The sequence below is a fragment of the Crocodylus porosus genome, unplaced genomic scaffold, assembly GCF_001723895.1.
Source record: "Crocodylus porosus isolate Cpor-Errol unplaced genomic scaffold, CroPor_comp1, whole genome shotgun sequence".
Lineage (NCBI taxonomy): Eukaryota > Metazoa > Chordata > Crocodylia > Crocodylidae > Crocodylus > Crocodylus porosus.
In genome coordinates this window covers 128,324,192-128,344,189 of record NW_017728931.1, presented here as the reverse complement: position 1 = coordinate 128,344,189, position 19,998 = coordinate 128,324,192, and the positions used below count along the sequence as shown (strand labels likewise).

Genomic DNA, 19,998 nt, shown 5'->3' with positions numbered 1-19,998 from the left:
TCATCCAGTAAGAACAGCTATGCCATGATTGCAAAACAACTAAAGCTGCCTTAAGATCCCAAGAGGAGAAATGCAGATTGGCTATGTGCCAAATACACTTTTCCAGTAGTGGACAATTTACTGTAGAGATTAATTAGTAATCTATTCACAGCATGGGTCCTGTTAATTTCCAGTTTTATAACAATTGTGACAAGATTACTTTAACAGTTTTTTTTTCTTTTTAAAGCAAAACGGCTTTCAGAGCTAATATGGCTGGTTACGTGCTGTGTAGATTGAAAGCATTTACGATTTTAACCTCACATTCCATGAAATGAGATTCTCGAAAATGTAGTGCGGTGGCTATCACTCATGTCACTGCATGCTATTTTCTTTAAGATAAGGTCTTTCTGCAGTCGAAACAAATTGCATCTCCCCTCAAGAGATTTTGTGCATGCAACATCCTGGTGCTTAAGGACTGAATGCTCTCCTTGAATTGTGCAGTTGTGCCATGTATAGCTGGCTACCTTTTTCTTAAAAAAAAAAAAAACAAAACCCCCAAAACAAAGTGCATAAACTGATTTAATTTCCCTTCCTTTATTTCCCCTTTTCCCTATGATACATACTGCAGCTTGCTGAGATATCAGATATTTGGGTTGTCATATGGCAATGCTGTGCATACTCTGTACTATACCAAATCACTGTTTACAAGTAGTTAAATAAGTTTCCTATGCCATTTGCAGTCCTGCATATACCTCTGACTAGCTCTGCCTCAAATATTCATCCTACATGATAGAGCTATAAAAAACTTGATCAAATGTTTGTATTGTGTTTTCAAATCAATGAAGTGTTATTTTTTAACTATATTGAAATATTAACAGGTCAATATTTGTACAGAGCTATGAGGCAGATGGCAATCATAAAAAATATATATAAGGGGAAGGGAGGGGGGAATGATACCACTAGAAGTAATCAGAGCAGCAAAAGGGTGATTTGCTTTTTTTTAAAAATGTAATTGAGAAATTTCAAAAACTTTTATTTTTAAATGTGTCTTGTCATCTTCTAAAATTGATAATTACAGAAGCTCTATTGCTAACTTAATTCAGTAGAATATAATGTATTTAAAATAATTTAAGTTTTGTTTTCATCTTTCTAAATGTATTGTAGTCCTGCTTATTGGTTTTCACTTTATTTTCACAGTCTCAAAATAAAATGCCTAAATAGAGACTTACGGTCAGTGGCTTGAGTCAGGGACAGAAGTTCAATAGACCAGTCTAACCTAAACTGATTAAATCTGATACTACATCCATCTAGGTCTACCTTAGATTGGGTTCTGCCATTTTAAAACCTGTCTACTAGCTCTGAATTTCTGTTCTGGTACAAGGTTTCCAATCACTTATACTACTTTATGTGTAATGTCTGTACCTGGCCTTATTGATGTGTGTGTTTCTTCTTTGTGGTTCAAGCTACAAAAGGTCACTGTGACTAAAAGTATTGTTTATATACTGATTATAGCACAAAGTATGCGAGATCCGAGTGTCCGACATTGGCCGTACTGATGGATGGGGATGTTGATTGAGGTGATTTCATGCTCCTGCTGATAAATAGGTTCCTGACTTCCTATTGCTATCAAACTATTTGTCAAATTTGAGGTCAGGCAGGAATTTTTTCCCATATCAGACTACCAAGTATTTGGGGAAGAAGAGGCAGTGAGTTTATTTTATTTCTATAGCATAGTATGTGGTCCTTTTCTAGGATTCTTTGAACATATATTAACCAAGTACTTCTGTAATGGCAGTGGCAGGGCCTGTGGCATGGTGTGTAGAGTGTTTTGGTTTTGTGCAATGACTTTATGATGTGTGAGGGTCTCCAGTGGATGATTTTTAGGAACCTTTGGTTAAAAGATGCTTCAAATGTGGGAGGCCAGATTCAATGGAGGTCTCTTCCAGTCTGAAGTTCGTATTCAGTAGTTTTTTTTTTATTCCAAGTAAAGAGCAGTGTGTAAAGAGCCAAGTCCCACCATGGCACTTCCAGTTGTGCCAGGTCCCACTTTGCTGACTTTGGACTATGGCCCAGGGCAAAGCAGCCTGTGCGGGGACCCTGCTCCCTGTCCCCCAGCACGTTGACACCAGGGAGTGAAAGCCCCAGCGCACTGGACGCGGCAGGAGGGGCAGCGGCCTAAACAGGCAAAGACACCTCTCAAATAGCTGGCATATTTGATTAACCAGCACTCCCCATTCCTCATGGATGCTGGATAACCCAGCTTTTACCAAATTATGTTATCACCTCTATATACAGTATGCAAACACAAACTATGACCAACATTTTTTGTAATAAAATTAAAATATGTTAATAGTAGGTGTTTGACTTATAGAGCATGATTTAGTTTTTTCTGGTTCTAAGATGCCAACCCCCCCTCCCAAAAAAAGTATTTCTGGGGGGTAAGGGGAGGGAATTCTGGTGGCAAAGGCCAGGGGTTAAGGGTGGGGCTTCCCATCCCAAGATGGTGACCAGCAGGCAGGGCAACTCTCAAGGGGTGGGGCTACCCATGCAGCCCATGAAAGCTCAGCAAACCTCATTAAGTAGCCCTCCACCTGAAATAATTGCCCAGCCCTGCTCTAAACATTACGCCATGTTACTCTGAAGTCATGCAGAAGTTAGAGCAGGATGGCATCTTGTAAGTCTCTGAACAGTATGTAGAATGACAACATCACATCCAAGTCTGTGCTACTTATTGATAAAAATGTCCAGTTGATGTGATTAGGAGGAACACCATGTAACCAATACCTTAAGTGCAGCTACCCCTGGGGAACAGGGACAACAACAACCAGCTGGGACTGTCAAATGCAGGACTTTGCAAAAATGCCTGTAGAGCCAGATTCATCCACTTTTCCTCACAATGGGGTTGCCCCTAATCTGTAACTGATTGCATTTATTACCATGCACTGCAAGATACAATTAGATATAAGTAATGATGGCAGATGTAAGTCCTACATGAATAGTTAAATCTAGCTTAATACAGAGCAGCTAGCAGCTTAATGAAAAATGAAATCATAATTCCTCAAACTTGAAATGCTTTACTAGACTTTATGAAAACATTAGTGAAAAACATTCCTTCTGTGTTCCCTTAGGATTCTCTCTCATTATTGCTGCTTAATGTCATAGACTATCCCCCTCTCTCATTTGCTGCCTCTTCCCCAACAAAGCCCATTTCTGTCCATTACTTCTTTCCTGTAATGTGGTGTGGGTTTTATCATTACTTAAAGCAGACTAATGTTTGAATGACAGATATGCCCAAAACTTTAGTAAAGGTGCAGACTGTTAAGTGCCCTTCTTTGTTTTAATTCATGAAGAATCTTGTGCATCTGGATCATTATTTCGAAACCATAATTCAAAATTTGTTCTTTATTTCTAAATAGTTACAAGTGCCTGGGGCATTTCTCTTAATAAATAACCTAAAAAAAGATCCCTTCAAATTCAGTATATTTAGAAAGCTTTTGTCAGGCTACTGAGGTCTAATAACTCTCAGATTATATTTTATAATGGCTTAATGTACCAAGGGGTAGTCAGAAAAAATAAAAAAAAGGAAGGGGTGGAAAGCAGAAAGAGATTTGTTTCATTGTACTGATCATAATTGTAATAGGTTCATAAACTGACAGAATTTTATCCTGGCTGGGGAAAGATAAAAATATGTCATACACTCACAAAATGAAGGTTTCAAGATGAATGGGCCTTCTGGGGAAGCTGATTTTTCACAGATCAGATAAAGCTGCTTTAGGTCTCTTCTCCAGATTTTGGCACATCAAAGGCTTTTTCACAGATTAGTAGCATACACTCAGGATTTGGGGACAAAACCTTTGAAAACAGTTGGTTCTGAGATTGACAGATGATAGGATTTTTTGGGTAATCTTTTTGTAATCCCTCTTAAAAGTTGCAAAAGACCAATGAAATAAACAAATCTGGATTTCCATATATATATCCTTACTTCATTCCATAGTGGATATTTTACTTCAACTCTGCTGGAAAGATTAAAAGAGACCCTCCCAAGAGGCAGCTCTATCTTTCTTTCAACATGTGGGCAAGAATGCCTGTGTGAGTTGCACCAGGGTTTCAAAAATAACCTTTTTCATTTTATACACTGTCGCCTCATTGAGTTGCCAATTAATAAAAAGGGGAGGAGGGGTTATATACTCGAATAGCAGATATAGAGAAAACAAACAGCAGATCTTAATCTTTTTTTTTTTAAGTAGTAATTATTCTGTGTAGGTCGATTGATGATTATTAGCGCAATCAACATGTTCTTAAAAGATTACACTTGGAAAAAAAAATCTACTTTCTAGTGGTGCCTAAAAGTAATAGCTCCTACATGTCTTGATTTTTTTATTCATCTCTTTGTTTTTGTGTGATATTTAAATCCTGTTGCTATTTTGTTTTCTTTACATCATGTTCTCTTTGCAAAAGGATAATGCTTTTTAGCATTTTTCATAAAATTGAGGTTCTGAAAATACTTTGTGTTTTCTTCTCCAAACTTATGAACTATATGTAAATTGAAGCTTATAAATTGTAAACTTGCACAACTTTTTTTTGAATTTTAGTTTGCAACATCTCCTCTTCTCTTGGTTTACAAAAAAAATCAACCTCTTTCAGGTTTTTGCATGAGAACCTAAGGGCTGTAATGGGGTTGTCACAGGCTAAGCGTTTGGATTATTAAACCCTTATATTAACCAGGGAGGAAGTGTAAGGTGTTAGCTGTTGTTGCATCACTGTTCTGCCCAGGTTCCAGAGAATTTTTTATTAAAAAAAAAAAAAGGCAGGAAAGATCTGAAATATGTCTGATAACAAGGAGGTAGCTGTCATGAGGGAAAGGATGGAAAAGTTGGAGGCTGTCACTAGGCATCATAGAAAGCCAATAAAGCATAACATTTAATTTGCTTCACAATCAATGTATCTGTCCATGCTTTTGACAAATACTTTTATAAAAAGATGAGCATTCTCCTCTGTAGGCTGGCTACTCCTATAACAATATAGTGTTAGTGTCCCCCTTGCTTTGAATTCCTTAGTTTTCCAGTAGTAATATGTTATTTGATATTCTTGATTTTACAAAGCATAGTATTATTTCCCTATCCATGTTAGGAAAAAAAGGGTTTAAGTCACTTCTTTTTTCTTTCTTTCTTTTTTAAATGGGAACATTAAATTGCAAAATCTCTGGTTTTTGTAATTCTGCCTCATAGTCCTCTATATATGACCTCTATTGGGACTTGACCTGCTCATGAGAATGGTGGTCTGGTTGAGTCCCGTGGAGAAACCCCAGTTTATGCCAAGGATTTGTCATGTAAAACTGGACATTTCAAAGGTGGACAAGTGGCAAATGTTCAGGGGTGTGGAGTATCTATCCACTGTTTTTTACTTCATTTAGAGATTTGGGTGCATCTTGATAAATTGGACTTTCGGTATCTAATCCTGGTCAGACATAATTCAGTGCCAGTTTTGGAAGTGTGAGGTGTTTGTCTGCTTCAGCAAGTACAAAGCAAAAATGACTAGCAATGTTTTTTTGAGATGTAAAACACAAAAGACATAATGGGCGGTGGTGTTCAGCAGTTTAGATTTGGACTACTCCTAAAACATGGATTCCTGATTAACCTAGTTGAAACCAATAACTGCAAAATTAGGTTAAGAAGATCAACAGAATGAGGATTCCTCTTCCAACTGAATCATAAATATCTTTAAATTGCAGGTGATCTCTTACGTACACATGCACAATCCCTCCTTCCCTCCGCTCCTGTTAGCTTTTTTTTAAACTTACTTTAAATTTGGGGCATGGGGGGACATACAACACACCCCCACAACCAAAAAACTTAGTTTTAATTACTTACTTTGTCTGAAATGCCTTATAGTGACAAATCCTCCTTGCTAAGCCATTTTCTAGTTTGATACATCTGAATTCCTTTTACCTCGGTAGAAGTTGGTAGCAGATTTTCAAAGAGATACTGAGGCATCATATGAGGAGCACAATGCAAACAAATCTTTGATTCTGTGCCATCATATTAATGTCAGTGATGGCATCTTTGCTTTGTTCTGGTGCAAAAGATACAAATAGTTTATAATTCATTAGGACACAGTCCTAAAAGCTGAGCGCAAATCTGTCTGTTTGTAAAGTAAAGAAATAAGTTTGTAAAGTAAAGAAATAAGAATTTATAAAGCTGAGACAGTTAATTGAACTAGTATATTATTGCCAAATTGAATATATTATAGGTATCTGAAGGAATAAATTAATGTGAGTTGTATGAGGTCATTCCATGCTCTGTCCAAGTAATGCTTCATGTTACAATGTAATTGTTTTATTTTGTAAGTCTTGGAACATGGCCAGTTTGGAAGGTAGTTTTGCCCATAAGACTTTAATAACATTCTGTTAATTATGAGTACTGTAGGTTGAATTGGCTAAGCCAAATGAATAAATGCAGCTTTGCTTTGGCAGCAGAGCAGGCTTGGAAATTGCCCATATGATGATAGTAAGTATAAAAAAAAATGGATTACTTTGTGAAAGGTGGAGAGAGGTCAACTTCTCTTGACTTCACCTTTCCACACAACCTGTGTGGCACAGAGCAGGGATTCCAACGTCTTATTACCCCCTTCACTGATATTGAAATTTTTGTTTGTTTGTTTGATGTGTTTATTTGATTTATATGCATCCTTTCCCAAAAAGATGCTCAGGGCAGGTTACAATATGAGACACACACACACACACACACACACACACACACACACACACACACACACACACACACACACACACACACAAAATATACACACACAGAATAAAATAGTGTAAGAAGAAGGTACAACAAAGTAAACTTTCCTCCAAATTCAAAAGCAATCTACTACTCTTTCCTTTTCCCTGCCTCCTTTGAAAATAATCTTCCCCGCCCCCTTTCTCAGACCAACCTAGTTTTGCTTTGCAACCCATGTTCAGTATCTCCATAAAAGAAACACCCCCCCCAAAAAAACCCCTCATCCCATATTTTCTTTTATTCTGATCCACTCTTACTTCTCTGCCTCATGCTCAGTGGTGTCCCCTCCTATCCCTCGTCCTGTCCCTCCCAAGTCAGACCTGTGTAGCTGTTTCAAACATGCTGGTATCTCCCTTCCCATAATTAAAACAAACAGACAAGCAAGCAAGAATCGCCCCCCTCCCTCCCTCCCCCCGCCCAACCTCCAAACCTATCTCCTCCTTGTAGGGGGAATTTCTTTTGTGTGTAATAAACCTGTGAAAATATTGTACTGGTATTTCCTTTTATAATTCCAGAAAGCACCACTTCTAGTATAAAGTTGCATCATGGATGATAGTGAAGACAACGATTAATAAATCCAGTTAATGAATAGAGGTCTTTAGAGAATGGGACATCTATTGATTTTTAAGTCATAGATTAGATTTCTAGGGTTGGAAGGGACCTGGTAGATCATTGGGTTCGACCCCCTCCTCCAGGCAGGAAAGAGTGCTGGGGTTAAGTAACCCCAGCCAGATGCCTGCCTTATCCCTTCTTGAACACCTCCAAGGAAGGATAAAACACCACCTGCCTTGGAAGCCCATTCCATATTTTGGCAACCATTACCAGCTGTTTAAAGGTTTAAAAGTCTGTTTAAGGTTGGAAAGATGTGCACAAAGCGGCTATTGTCTTGGCACCCTTGGACTTTTCTTCCTGCCAAGAACTATTCCAGGTCCATATTCAAATATAGCAGCTACTTGTTCCCCAGGATCTGGCACATTGCAAATATATACACACACACACAGATTCGTTGCTTTTAATTTTGGTGCCCAGCCTGCAGGAATCCAGAGTGCCAATTGTAGAGAACATCCTGCTTAACTCCAGACTGGAGCACGATCAGTGTAATCATCAGAATCACAGGACGTTATTTGCAAACCTTTACTATGCCTTTGCTTAGCAAGCGTGTACTGTTAGATATCACCAAGAAGCATGTTTGACAGCCCAGAGGTTGCAAGTTCCAGGCCACAGCAGAAGCACTTGTGGCACAGCCCTGTCAGCTTCCAATAAATCTGCAAATTTTGCTAAATACCTTGCCACAAGGACATGAAAAAGGAAAGGCAAGGAACAGGCAAAGATGGCAAAAGGTTTGTTTCTGCATGAAAGGAAACTTCCATCTTACATTCCCAGGTCCTGTTGCCAAGTAAAGAGCTTTGCAAAGAAAAGATCATAAAGAGATTTATTTGTTTTTTTGGTTTTTTTAAGATATGCAACATTTCTGTATTTTATTTTTAAGATATTTTTTGGAAATCATTGAGCCATTTGACAGAAATTCTTCCTAGCACTTCATACACCTACCATGGAAATTTTCAGCCCACATTGTTTAGCTAGGCTATAAACACCTGGAAAAAATGTTTCTTTATCATAGGCAATGTGAGGTCACTTTTAAAAATATTGTTATCAACCTTGCCTTCAATGAAAGCTAAATAGTTAGGTGGTGAAATATATACTTATAACATTATCTTCAAAATCTAATAAACCTTGGGTGACTGGGTAGCAGGATGGTAGATTATTTTAATGTAGATAACATACAATTTTTTGGACTCAGGAAAAAGGTGAACATTTCCAGAAGCATAGATGAGCTCTGAATTGGTGGGGAGTTCTCAAGAAAAGTTAAGGTCAGTTTGTAATGAATGCACGATAGAGGGACTGTGAGGCATGGATGAGTAGACATTTTTGTGAATATATAATGTCTTCACTCAAAGAAGTGGTAATATGGGAATGCATCATCTAAACCAGAGCACAAATGAAGGAGAAAAAAGGCTAGGAAAGAGAGCTCCCCAAAAAACTAGGGATTGCATATAAGGTAGGATTTAAAAGAAAGGATTATAACCTTATGACTGAAACGAATCAGAGCTAGAATGTAAGTGACTACAGTTCAGTTTTTTAATGGGCATATATATCTTGGGTATAATCTACCTATAGAAATACATCTGAAAGCGTGGAAGAAAATGACTTAATGTGAACGAGGTAGAAAAGGACAAGATATGTATGCAAAAAAGCTGATAGATGTTTCCATGCTGCAGAATTACATGGGTCAGAGTCATTTTGCATGTCTGGCTTATTTGCATAGTCTGTTTTATATCAGAGACTGGTTGCTGGCAGGGGAAGGACAGCATAGTAGATGGGGTCAGTATCTTGTTCTAGTACTGCAGCTCTTGCATGTGTCAAAGGTTTGGATTAGGAATTGAGCTTTACCTCCTTGGTGAATTTATCTGGAGCGGGGAAAAAAATGTGTGGCTAACTTTTTAATGTTACATTGCAGAAAATATCCTTCAACTAAGATAAAAGGCAGTGTTAATAGGCTGGAAAGGAGAAGAAACATAATATAAGTGAGTGGTGAGGGCCATTGCGTAATGTTACAATATCTAGTATCTCATGATACATTCTGGTATGCAAGGTACCATAATGATAGATGAGCACTGCTAATGATAATGGGGCTTCTACTACTACTAATGATGACGATGATAAGAATTAGAATTATGCTATTCAAGTGGCTTAGAAGCTGTACCTGAAATAGCAGTTGCTGTTCTAGTACATAGGTTGAATCAACAACCAAAGGGAAATGAGGTGGGAGACCACTTTAATCCACTATGGTAATCCCATGGCTCCTAAATCCTTTCCTGCCCCCAGTTTTTGCTTGTGCATTTGGTCACCTCATGAGCATTATGTGGAAAACTTGTAACATGTGTGATTACTTAGGCTTTATACAGGTTTTCTATTCTTCTCTGTGGGCCCAGTTAGATGTATAACACAGCTCTCTATACACTGAGTACTTTTCAGTACTGCACATCTTTGAAAGGAGTCTCAGTAATCTGTCAGATTAAAAAAAAAAGAATGTACAATTTGCAGAATTTCGGCATTAGGACTTGCCTTCTACCTGTGGAAAACAAAGTGAAATTTAGGGCAGACCCTGACAGTCACCCACGAACAGCCCAGGTCACATTAGCTGCCCTTCTCTCCATCAACATTTTACCTTTGCAGTTGCTCCTTGGTCCTTAAGCAGATCCTGTGACTACCTGTAATGTTCCCCTTTTTCAACCCTTATGAGGTCCCCTTGTAAACCAGATCTTCCTTTCTTTCCCAGTTACCCTGTCTGAACTGCCTTGTTACTGGTCCTTTCTAGGAGTGTGCCTACAGGCTTCTTGGTCTTTCCTTGAGAGCTTGTTCAGCATTAGAGATGAGAGGTGGGAAGTGAGGTATAGAAGTGGAGGAAGTTAGGAATGCAGTGGTGTGATTGCATCTGCTGGACTTTCTCGCTTGAAGTGTATGGCTCAAGTCTTATAGTGTATGGATATGCTTCAGACATGCTAAGGGGCAGGGTATGAGATGAGTAGTGGTGTCGCTGGTCCCTATAACTCTGAAGTTCAGCAGAGCTGCAGTTAGGCTGTACAGTTGGTGAGGAAAGTGGCGGGGGTCAAGCTTAAGGATTGTTAATGGAGGTGGTGAGCAGGCATGCCCTTGAAGTGCCCTTGAAGATGGTCAGCTTGGTCGATTCTGCCTTTCAGAGGAGACATAATCAGTTTCATGTCAGTTAGCTGCTAATAGCCATGATATTTTATGATAAGTACGGGGGAGGAAAAAGACCCCAAACTAAAATGGATGTGTTGTCTTTTCTTTCCTCAGCATCTTGCTCAAAAAGCAGAAGAGATTCAAGCAACACATCAGTGGAGGGATGAGTTTGGGGTAAGTTTACATTTTTCCCCACATTTCTTCATCCTCAGAAATTTACCGCTCCACAGTTTGTGAGAATCCAATGAAAATGTATCCTGTCAATGCCAGTGGGTTCTCACTGGCTCAGCAGGAAGCAATATCCCTGAAAACACTGATATGGCATGACTCAGAGAATTGGTGCTTTATCTGTACAAATTTAATTTACAATGAGAAATGATTTGGTTGTCTTTACATATTACTGCTGTAGGACAAATCAGAATCTGAACTATGTTTTTGGCTGTTTGGGACCTGAGATTCATCATCTCACTGAATAATGCATTCTTGGCATAAAAGCAGAAATCTAGTGCATTTATCGTTCTTAATAATGGTCAACTGGTAACATTTATTTTCTGATGTAGGTTCCTGATTTTCTTTCTGTTGTCCCAAGCAGCTAGCATTAAAATGCCTGCCTCAATAGCAGTTTGTCTTCACAGTTGACCAGATATATGGGACGCACAACAGATATGGTGATGATAAGGTTGCTAGTTTTCCCAGTAATCTATTGCATGTATGCCACTGACATTTTCTTGAAGCTTGCTACAAAAATCCCCTGAAGAAATTGGAGCCCTCAATTCCACTCCAACCTCTTGAATTAGAATAGGAGCCCTCTGGATTTTATTTATTGTAAATTTAATATTTTCTGCAGGTACTTTCTACAGGAATTTGGTTTGTTCTCATCCTGCCAAGTGAACCTGTTTGCAGTACACAGTTGCAGTTATACTTCCTCATGATATGAGTCTGAAAAGAATAACTTTGTGTTTCATCAAGTAAAAGCATATGGAAGCTTACAGAATACTGGGCCCTAAATGCTTGCCTTTTTGCTTGTTCATACTCCCAGAAATCTTGGCCATCCAACAATATCTTCGCTGTTCAAAATCCCCCATATAGCTGTATGGCTTCACAGTTGTCAACCTCATCCTGTTTTTGGTTTTTAAACGTTAAGCAGTCCTCTTTTCAATTAGTGCAGATACCTGTTGATTTACAAGTTAAGAGCCTTTCAATAGTAAAGATTTTAATCCTTTTGTTCCTATCATAAAGGAAATTGCAGCCTGGGCAAATTAATATTGTGCTGGATGTGTTAAAGTTAGGTTGTGGTTTCTCTGCTTGTTATACCTCTTCTACCTGTTCCTTCATAAAGGGAAGTTGCATGGGTATGGGGGTCTGGTGCCTCTTAAGTCAGCGACCAGGGAGGGGGGGTGTGGGGTCCTCTGGTGGCTGATCCTACTGATTGGTGGTGAGTCCCATGTGGACGATCCTGCTGACGCCAGGGAGGGGAGAGGGGCCATGGCAGATCTCACTCACCGTGATCTCACACCACTTCCAGAAGCAGCACAGCTGCTTTTGCTGGCGGCCCTGCTCCCTGCCTAACAGTTGCGGGGGGGGGCACTGGTATTCCCACCTGCTCCCCTGCCCACTGGCTAAACGGGGAGAGGGTACACGTGCACTCCCGTGCATCCCATATGCATTGCCCTGGGCAGTTGACAGTGCCTTCTGTGTTCTCGTCGTGTGCAGCGGTGTGGAGCTGCCTCCCGCTTCCCCTCCGCACACGCTGAATGAGCTGCCCATGGCTCTGTCCTGCTCCCTGTCCCAGCTTCAGGTCCCACACACCACCCTGGCTGGGCAGCACCCCCAGTCTCTGCCCCTACCTGCCTTCACTGGGGGATTTTGATCTGCACCCCCCCCCGATGCCCCTTCCCTTCCATAGACTTAACTGCAGGGAGCTTCTCTCCATGCTGCCCTGATGTATTCCTGGTTGCATGCATGCATGCGGCTATGTGCATGCACATGCCACCCCTTGTGATTCACTCCCAACAGCCCCAAGCAGGACCCCTTGCAGGCTAGAAGGCTGCCCATCTGCAAGGGGAAACCAGCCATTTCCCAAGGGAACCCAGGCATGCAGGAGACATCTGACTGGCAGGGGCATCTGGGCCTGGGCCTCAATGCCCCATGTGTTAATCTGCTTGTGTTTTGAACACTTACTAGAATGGTAAGGCCATATAATCCTAAACACAGCAAATTTCTGTAGTGTCTTTGTTCTTTGCCACAGTATTCTTTACATACAAGACAGAGGTTTCTTATTATTCTTTTTTTTTAAAGAAGATACTTTTAGGTTTCAAACTAAACCCAGATAAAATTAATAGTTCAGAAAATCATGGAGTCCTAATGGGAACCATCATGGTGCAGGGTCCCCAGGGATGGCCATGATGCCCTAGGGCTCCATGACCATGCCACCTTTGCCCTGTGGGTGCCTTCCAATCACAACTGCCACATCTTGTTGGTTAAGAAAATAAGTAGGGAGGCTGCCCACGAGTTTCCATGTGGCCATGGTCCTGCTGAACCCCATTAGACCTGGGTCCCTTGTTGGGTCCTGCTCCAAGTCAGTGTCTCATGGGACACCCTAAGACTTATGGGTGCTATATAAATATTGTCCCTCTGATGAGGTCTTGGCCTAACTTGGCCTCCTGTAGTCACTAAGCTCTTTGCAGCCCTTGTTGCTGTGCCCCTCTGGCTCTGGGGCTGTACGCAATAGTGTACCCCAGTGAAGCCTCCTCCTCCCCTCTTCACCTCATCCCAGTCCACTGGTATAAATGACAACAGAGACACAAGCCCCTGGGCTACAACATAACAATAACAATGGAGGCCATACTCTGCCCCTTTAAAAAGGTAAATTTATCCCTTAGTACTGTTTGCCTCCTAGCCCCAGGTAATTTATGAGCTCATGGAGCCCTATAAATCTTGCAGGCAGCAAATCAAGTAATCAGTTGTCCCCAGGTAGCTCTTCCGCACAGGAGCTGCTTCCCCTGGTGAGTGCCAGAGAACTAACCCCTGTCAGCCCCAGCTCTGGGGCTTATATGTGCCCAGGGCCCTGACTCCTTCCGGTCAGCTGACCATATGCAGGTACCAACTAATTTCCTCATTAGCCCACTCCCCAGGCAACTTGCAGCTGTTGAACTCTTCCTCACTCCCAGGGCTCTCTAGCTAGGCTGCTTCTGCTCTTAAAGGGGCAGGTTTCCCTTAGCGCCCTGCAACAGGAACAGTCTACTGTTTTGGTTAACTTGGTACAGAAGGATGTCCTTCCTTTTTTGGATTCTTATGGGAACAATACACATTTGTGCCTTCTGAATATGCTATCACTGGGCTTTGTCTCTCTATTTTGCCTTTTGTCTTTAATACAAATGAATGCAGGTTGTCACATGCAGGGCAGAGAAGCTTCTGGGCTCATCAGAATTCACTGCCGAAGACAAATCCCAAAGTCATTTTTAAATGTAATTTTATAATAATGCTCATAGCCCAGGCAATGGCTGAAGTTACAGTTAATGCAATCACAACCTGTGCATATCTTACAGGCTGAAAGAATCTCTGGGTGGATTTATTTAAAGAAGCTGCAAACCAAGCTTCTGCTTTACTGTTTTGAGTTTTAGATGAGAATGCTGTGCAGAATATAATAACCTTGACATAAGGTTATGCAATTAAATTTAAAATAAATGCATTAAGCCTCTCATAATTTAATTTGTCCCATTTTAGCCAGAAGTAATCTTTCTTCTCTTCTGGCCTAGTTCTAAAAGGATGACTGTTAAGATTAGTTTGCACACGGATCTTTTTTGATCAACTTATTTTTTAATGCAAAAGTGATTCTTCTACTAGCTTTTTGGAAAAGGAAGATGTAGCATGAAGGTTTTCAAAGGATTCTGTTTTTAATTGCGTCTTACAGCACAACGATAGCTGATAGGTTTGTGGGGGTGGAGAAGAGACTTCTGAAAGTGGAACGATCTCGGGGGAGTGAAGGTAAAAGCCGTGGCATTAGTTCTGTGGTCTCTGGAAGGTTAAAAGAGATCTGCCATTAGGAAGTCTGTCTAACCATTTGTTGCTGACAACTTGATTTAAATCTAAGTGTTTATGTACAATTGTACACATTTGAACAAGGATTTTAAAATATGTTAAAGTTCAAAGATTTTATCATTAAGCTACAATTGGAGAGCGATGGGGATCCAGTACCTTTAATAATACCTAACTGGCCAGAATTTCTTGTTCATGGCAAATCTTGAAAAATTTGAAAGTTCGGTTCAGATCATTGAAAAAATTTCACAACATATACCATAAACTTTGTTTATTTTTAGATTAGCCATAATTTCTTGTAAAAATACAATTTTGAAAAACTGTTTTTGAAGAAAAATATAGCTAATACATTGACATAGTTTTTTTTTTGGTAAATAAAATCTAATTTTTAACTACTTGTAACTCAGTGAAAACAAGTTTTTGTTATAGTTCTGTGTTTTTTTATTGCTGTGTTTTTTAACTTGGAATAACTACAAGAGCTGCAGGCATTAAATAAATAAATAACCCAAGGGGTTGGGTTAATAGGACAGTTTAGTTCAAAGGCTTCAGTTCAGTTTTTATTTTAACTAAATTAATGGGTATATTCATCACAATGGTAATTTCTGTAAATGTATCAATACTGTAGTCTAGTTTACATTTTGACCCACTGTTTAGGAAAATTGGAAATATGGAAAAAATAGAGGATGATATGATCTGAAGCTGCCAATGTTAAAGAAATACCATTGTCTAAGTGATATGGATATAAAAGGGGAGTTAGATCCTGAGTTGATAAGAAGTGATTTAAAGCAGACAGCTAGGTATAGTATATCTAGGGGGAGTACCATATTCTGTAATAATGTGAAAGTGTTATTCTTTATCTGCTGAATTAATTTGGAGTCCACTGCCATCAGTGGAAAAAACTTTGGATTTGTTCCTAATGGTCCAAAGCTTCATTTTGCACCAGTAACTTCTAGTGCGTTGACTGGGGGCTTTTATGTTTATAAGAATGTGTTCACAGAAATGAATAAGTATTGCAAACCACTGCAGCCACTTCAGGTTGTTATCTCTTGAAAGCTGTAATGAATCCATTTTAAAAAGCTATATAGTGTATCCCAGTTATACACTCATTGAAATAAACTGCCATGGAGTGGTTATTTATTCAATAGTAAATCTAAGTACAGTACTATAAATACAGACTGAAATATTTTTATTGACTTAGTGTTGGTGTGTAGAGCACAGCTTTATTAAAGAGAATTGTGGAAATGGAGAACTAAACATAAAGCTCAAAACCTAAGTGAATTCTTGCTGGTGTCTATTATTGGCAAATGCTACCTCTGGAGCACAAGATTAGCATCTGACTTCAGAGAGACTGCATTTGGATTTAAAATTATGCATGTATAAAAAGACCTTGGCTTGATTTGTTTTTGTGGTTACCATGGTCTATAACACCTTTTATAAAGGCCACTGGCTCTGGATCTCACTCCTGTATGCTACATGTTCAGAGACTGATCAAATGCCTACTGAAATCATTAACTAGTTCTGCTAACTTTTAGCTTGCATTGGATCAGAACTTATATGCTCATATTTTAGCTGATGAATATTCCTGTGTAACCAAATTTCACTGTTACCCAAAAACTTGTTTAAACACGAGCATTTTGAAACCATAAAATCCATGAGACCCCAAAAGAGAACGTTTTACAGAACTGATGTTGTAAAGTTCTGTTTTAAAATTAATTTTACTTATTTAAATATAATCTATTAATTTTAATGCCATTCATCAGTAAGTGAACATTGGGGTATATTGGTTAGTGTGAATTGGTTTATAAAATATGTATTTTCTGATAAAATATCTGTCCATAAAATATCACTTGCTTGTAACAAACTATGTTACATCTCTTGAAAACCTTTGTGAACCTTAAGAAGCAAAAATACTGAACTGAAGCATGTTTTAAAAAACAAATCCAAACAAAAACACACAAAACAATGCTGTTGTCCTCCATTTCTTTCACTCACCATGTCACACAATTCCTTCACTGAATATACATAGACTTGGCAGGATTTGATTTCTGTCGGTAGACGTTGATAAAACATCAATTTCACCTGATACTCACAGACCAACAGAAAAATGTCCATCAGTAATCATCAAAATGTACATGAAGATGATGTAATAAATAAATAAATAAAATGTCTGGGGTGGAGGTAAGGAAATTCGGGGTAGGGGGTGCCCCCCAGCTAAATAGATTGGGGCAGGTGCCAAACTCCACTGGAGCCTGGTGTAACCCCTGCATGATCGGGGTGAGGTCCAAATTCCTGTGAAGGCCAGGCAGGGCTCCTTGGGACTTTGCCCCCTGCCCCTAGGCAGCTTTGGGCTCCCCACAGCTACCAGCCCTGCCCCTCAAACCCCTTCTCTTGGCATAGCCTTACTGACATGGCCCCCAGTTGCCTCAGTGGCCACTGTATACATGGTTTGCACTCATGCGTGTGTATGCTAAATCCACAAAAATCAGGAACCCACCCCAAATTTCATGCAATCCTGAAAATTTCAATTGTTAAAAATTGAAACAAATTCTTAAAAATAAATATAAATTTTAGTCATAGAAATAAGAAAAAGATCCAGTTTTGCCTAGCCTAAATAATACAGCATGATAAATAAAAAAACTATACTTAAAGATATATGAGAGAAGATTAAGGCAGCCATGAATCAGTAGTGTAACGGGTATTTCTAAAAAGACTAGCCATGTCAGGTTTTACTTTAACTATCTTGGGTTTTTGACGAGTGAGCAAATGACACTTTTCTTCACTTGTGAGGTTCCAAGTATTCTGCTGCAGTTCAAGGGCTCAAAAAAAGAAAAAAAGGATAGTGTGCAAGAGGCGTTCTGCATAAAATAATTGCTGTTATTCCCCAAATGGATCTTTTACAATTACATCTGGTGTCATATTTGATTGCATTGCAATGGTTGGTTAGCTAAAGCAATTTTGTTTCCAATTGGGCCATAATATTAATTGTACTTACACGTGTATAAACATAAGGGATATCTCATTTGTATTTTAACAAGCAGAAACTTTTGCATGGCCTATTAACATGCATTAATTTTTGTATGAAGGCTGAAATTCAGACTTCTGTGAATTAATTACCCTATTAAAAATAAGCTTGATTAAAAAAAAAAAGCCCACCCTTTCAATGTGTGCATTATTTTTAAAATCTTGCTCATTAGGGGCATAATTTATTTCTGGTATCCTAATATTTGATGTGATTTAAAAAATAGACCCACATTTGATTATTCCTTGAACTTGAGTTTGAGGCACAGACAGACGGGCACAAGAATGTTATTTTTGGATCATGTACTTTCATACCTTGTTTTTGAACTTGTATAATACTGAATGCAGAGTTGCTCAGTAGAGAGGGAAAAGATGGGAAGAATAATTGAGACTAACCTGTCCTGCACCAAAAGATGATCATTTTAGGTCAGGCTTGAAGCACATTGTGGGGAGAGTAGTCATGGAGATCTTGCTTTGTCTGACCTTTCCTAGGCATAGAAGACCTCAGTCTCCAAGGTTGTCAATTTTTTTTCATGAACAGCAAATCAACACCAGATCACCGGCTAAAGGTGATCTTGCAAGAAATAAGGAAACAAATAATGGGAAAAGGAAAACAAACTAGACTTCCATTCCTGTAATCAGAGGTGCAGTTTCTAATCACTCTTGTCCTTGTCCTTGTCCTAAGTAGCTTGGTTCTTTGTTCTCTGCATTTAATATATAGTCAATATACAATGCAAATTGGCAGGAGACTGTTGCTATTCAGATTCAAATGTGGTCCCTTGGTCTAAATGAGTATGCCAGGCACAAGGCACCAGAGAACCAAACCCTATGACCACAAAATGAGTGCAGAGAGCTCTGCCACTGAGACAATTAAAGGTACCTGCATTGTATCCTCTTGACAATGATTTGAGTGATGAAACTAAGTGCATGCTTAACAAATTCAAAGATGACACCAAGTCGGGTAGAGTTGCAAATGCTTTGGAGGGTAGGGCTAGGATCCAGAGTGATGTGGATAGATCTGAGAATCACAGGTTCACAATCAAGCAGATGAAATTCAGCAAGGACAAGTGGAGAGGAAGAGGAGCCAGGGCCATATCGTGCTTCGGGAAGGTACATGAACCAGGGCTGCCTGTTTGGTTTGCTGAGTGTTTGTTTGGTGGGCTGTGTGTTTGGGCATGTGCTCTGAGCAGCTGGGAATGCTGCTAGCTAGACGATTCCTGCCTGTGTCTGACAAAAGCCCTAACAAGGGGGCAGAGCCAGTCCAAGCCCAGAGGATATAAAAGGAGACATGAGGAGCAAGCAAACAGCAGCAGCAAACAGGGCAGTTTGCAAGTCAGTTTGCTGCTTTTCTCGCAGAAGGGGAGCCTTTAAGGTAAGTTCTTTAAGAGTAACTAACCTACATATATTTAGTGTAAGTAGCTAAAACTCAGCAGTTAGACCAATACTAAGTATTTAACTAGAATCCAGAGTAAGGGGGAGTTGACTAGTGAGTTTCCCTGGAAACTCTCTCACCTTCCTTTATTGTAAGCTTGGCGAGAAGAAGCAGGTTGGTAGAGAAAAGGGAACCTTTTGGGACCAAGGCCAGCTTATAGGGGAGTTTGCTAGGAAAGATCTGCTTATAAAGAGGGACAGGGAGAGAGAGGATGGATTCAGACACCCAGAAAAATGGCTGAAGGACATTGTAATGCCAGAGGCAGTTGTACTGTCAGCTTTTCATCTGCTTGCATCCCTAAAATATCTGTCCAGGCTGGACTGCTCATCATTGAGGCTTCTGCCCAGGTCCTTGTTTGGCTCTGTGGAGGCTGTGGTTTGCAGGTCCCTTCCAGTGACAGCCAGGTCGGGGTGTTCCTGAGATGTGAGTGGTGTCTCCTGTGGGTGTCCTGCAGGGAACAGGCAACAGAGCTATAGAAGGTTGCAGAGCTCCAAAACAGCTGCTGCTATGAGAACTTAATTCATTCAGAGTTGGAGGAGTCCTCTGGGAGCAGATGAAGGACTGCTGGAGGCAGTGCTGGAGAAGGAAGATGGACGATGGAAACTGCAAGCTTGTGACCTCTGACAGCAAGCAGAGGTCTTCATCTTAACCTGCATCAGTTTGTGTGAAGACAAGATATAGCAGAGGAGGAGGAACACGTTCTGTTGGTGGAAAAGGCCAGGCCAGGCACCCCCAAGGTTGGGAAGATAGAGACTACCTCCACCAAGAGAAAGTGATGGGTGGTGGTAGTTGGATTTCATAGATTTCATAGATTTCATAGACATTAGAGCTGGAAGGGACCTCGGGAGATCATCGAGTCCAGCCCCCTGCCCAAAGGGCAGGAAGTCGGCTGGGGTCATAAGATCCCAGCAAGATAAGCATCCAATTTACTCTTGAAGGTGTTCAATGTAGGTGCTTCAACCACCTCCGCTGGCAGACTGT

At 40.0% G+C, this 19,998-nt stretch overlaps 1 protein-coding gene across 6 annotated transcripts in view; it reads left to right on the top strand.

The window, feature by feature from the left end:
* CACNA2D1 (calcium voltage-gated channel auxiliary subunit alpha2delta 1) overlaps positions 1-19,998 on the top strand; it is a 558,706-nt gene that overhangs the window by 184,693 nt on the left and 354,015 nt on the right. For all 6 annotated transcript variants that reach the window (XM_019543648.1, XM_019543647.1, XM_019543646.1 and 3 more), the window contains exon 3: positions 10,644-10,703. In XM_019543648.1, coding sequence (XP_019399193.1) covers positions 10,644-10,703 — 60 coding nt within the window. The remainder of the gene's footprint in view (positions 1-10,643; positions 10,704-19,998) is intronic.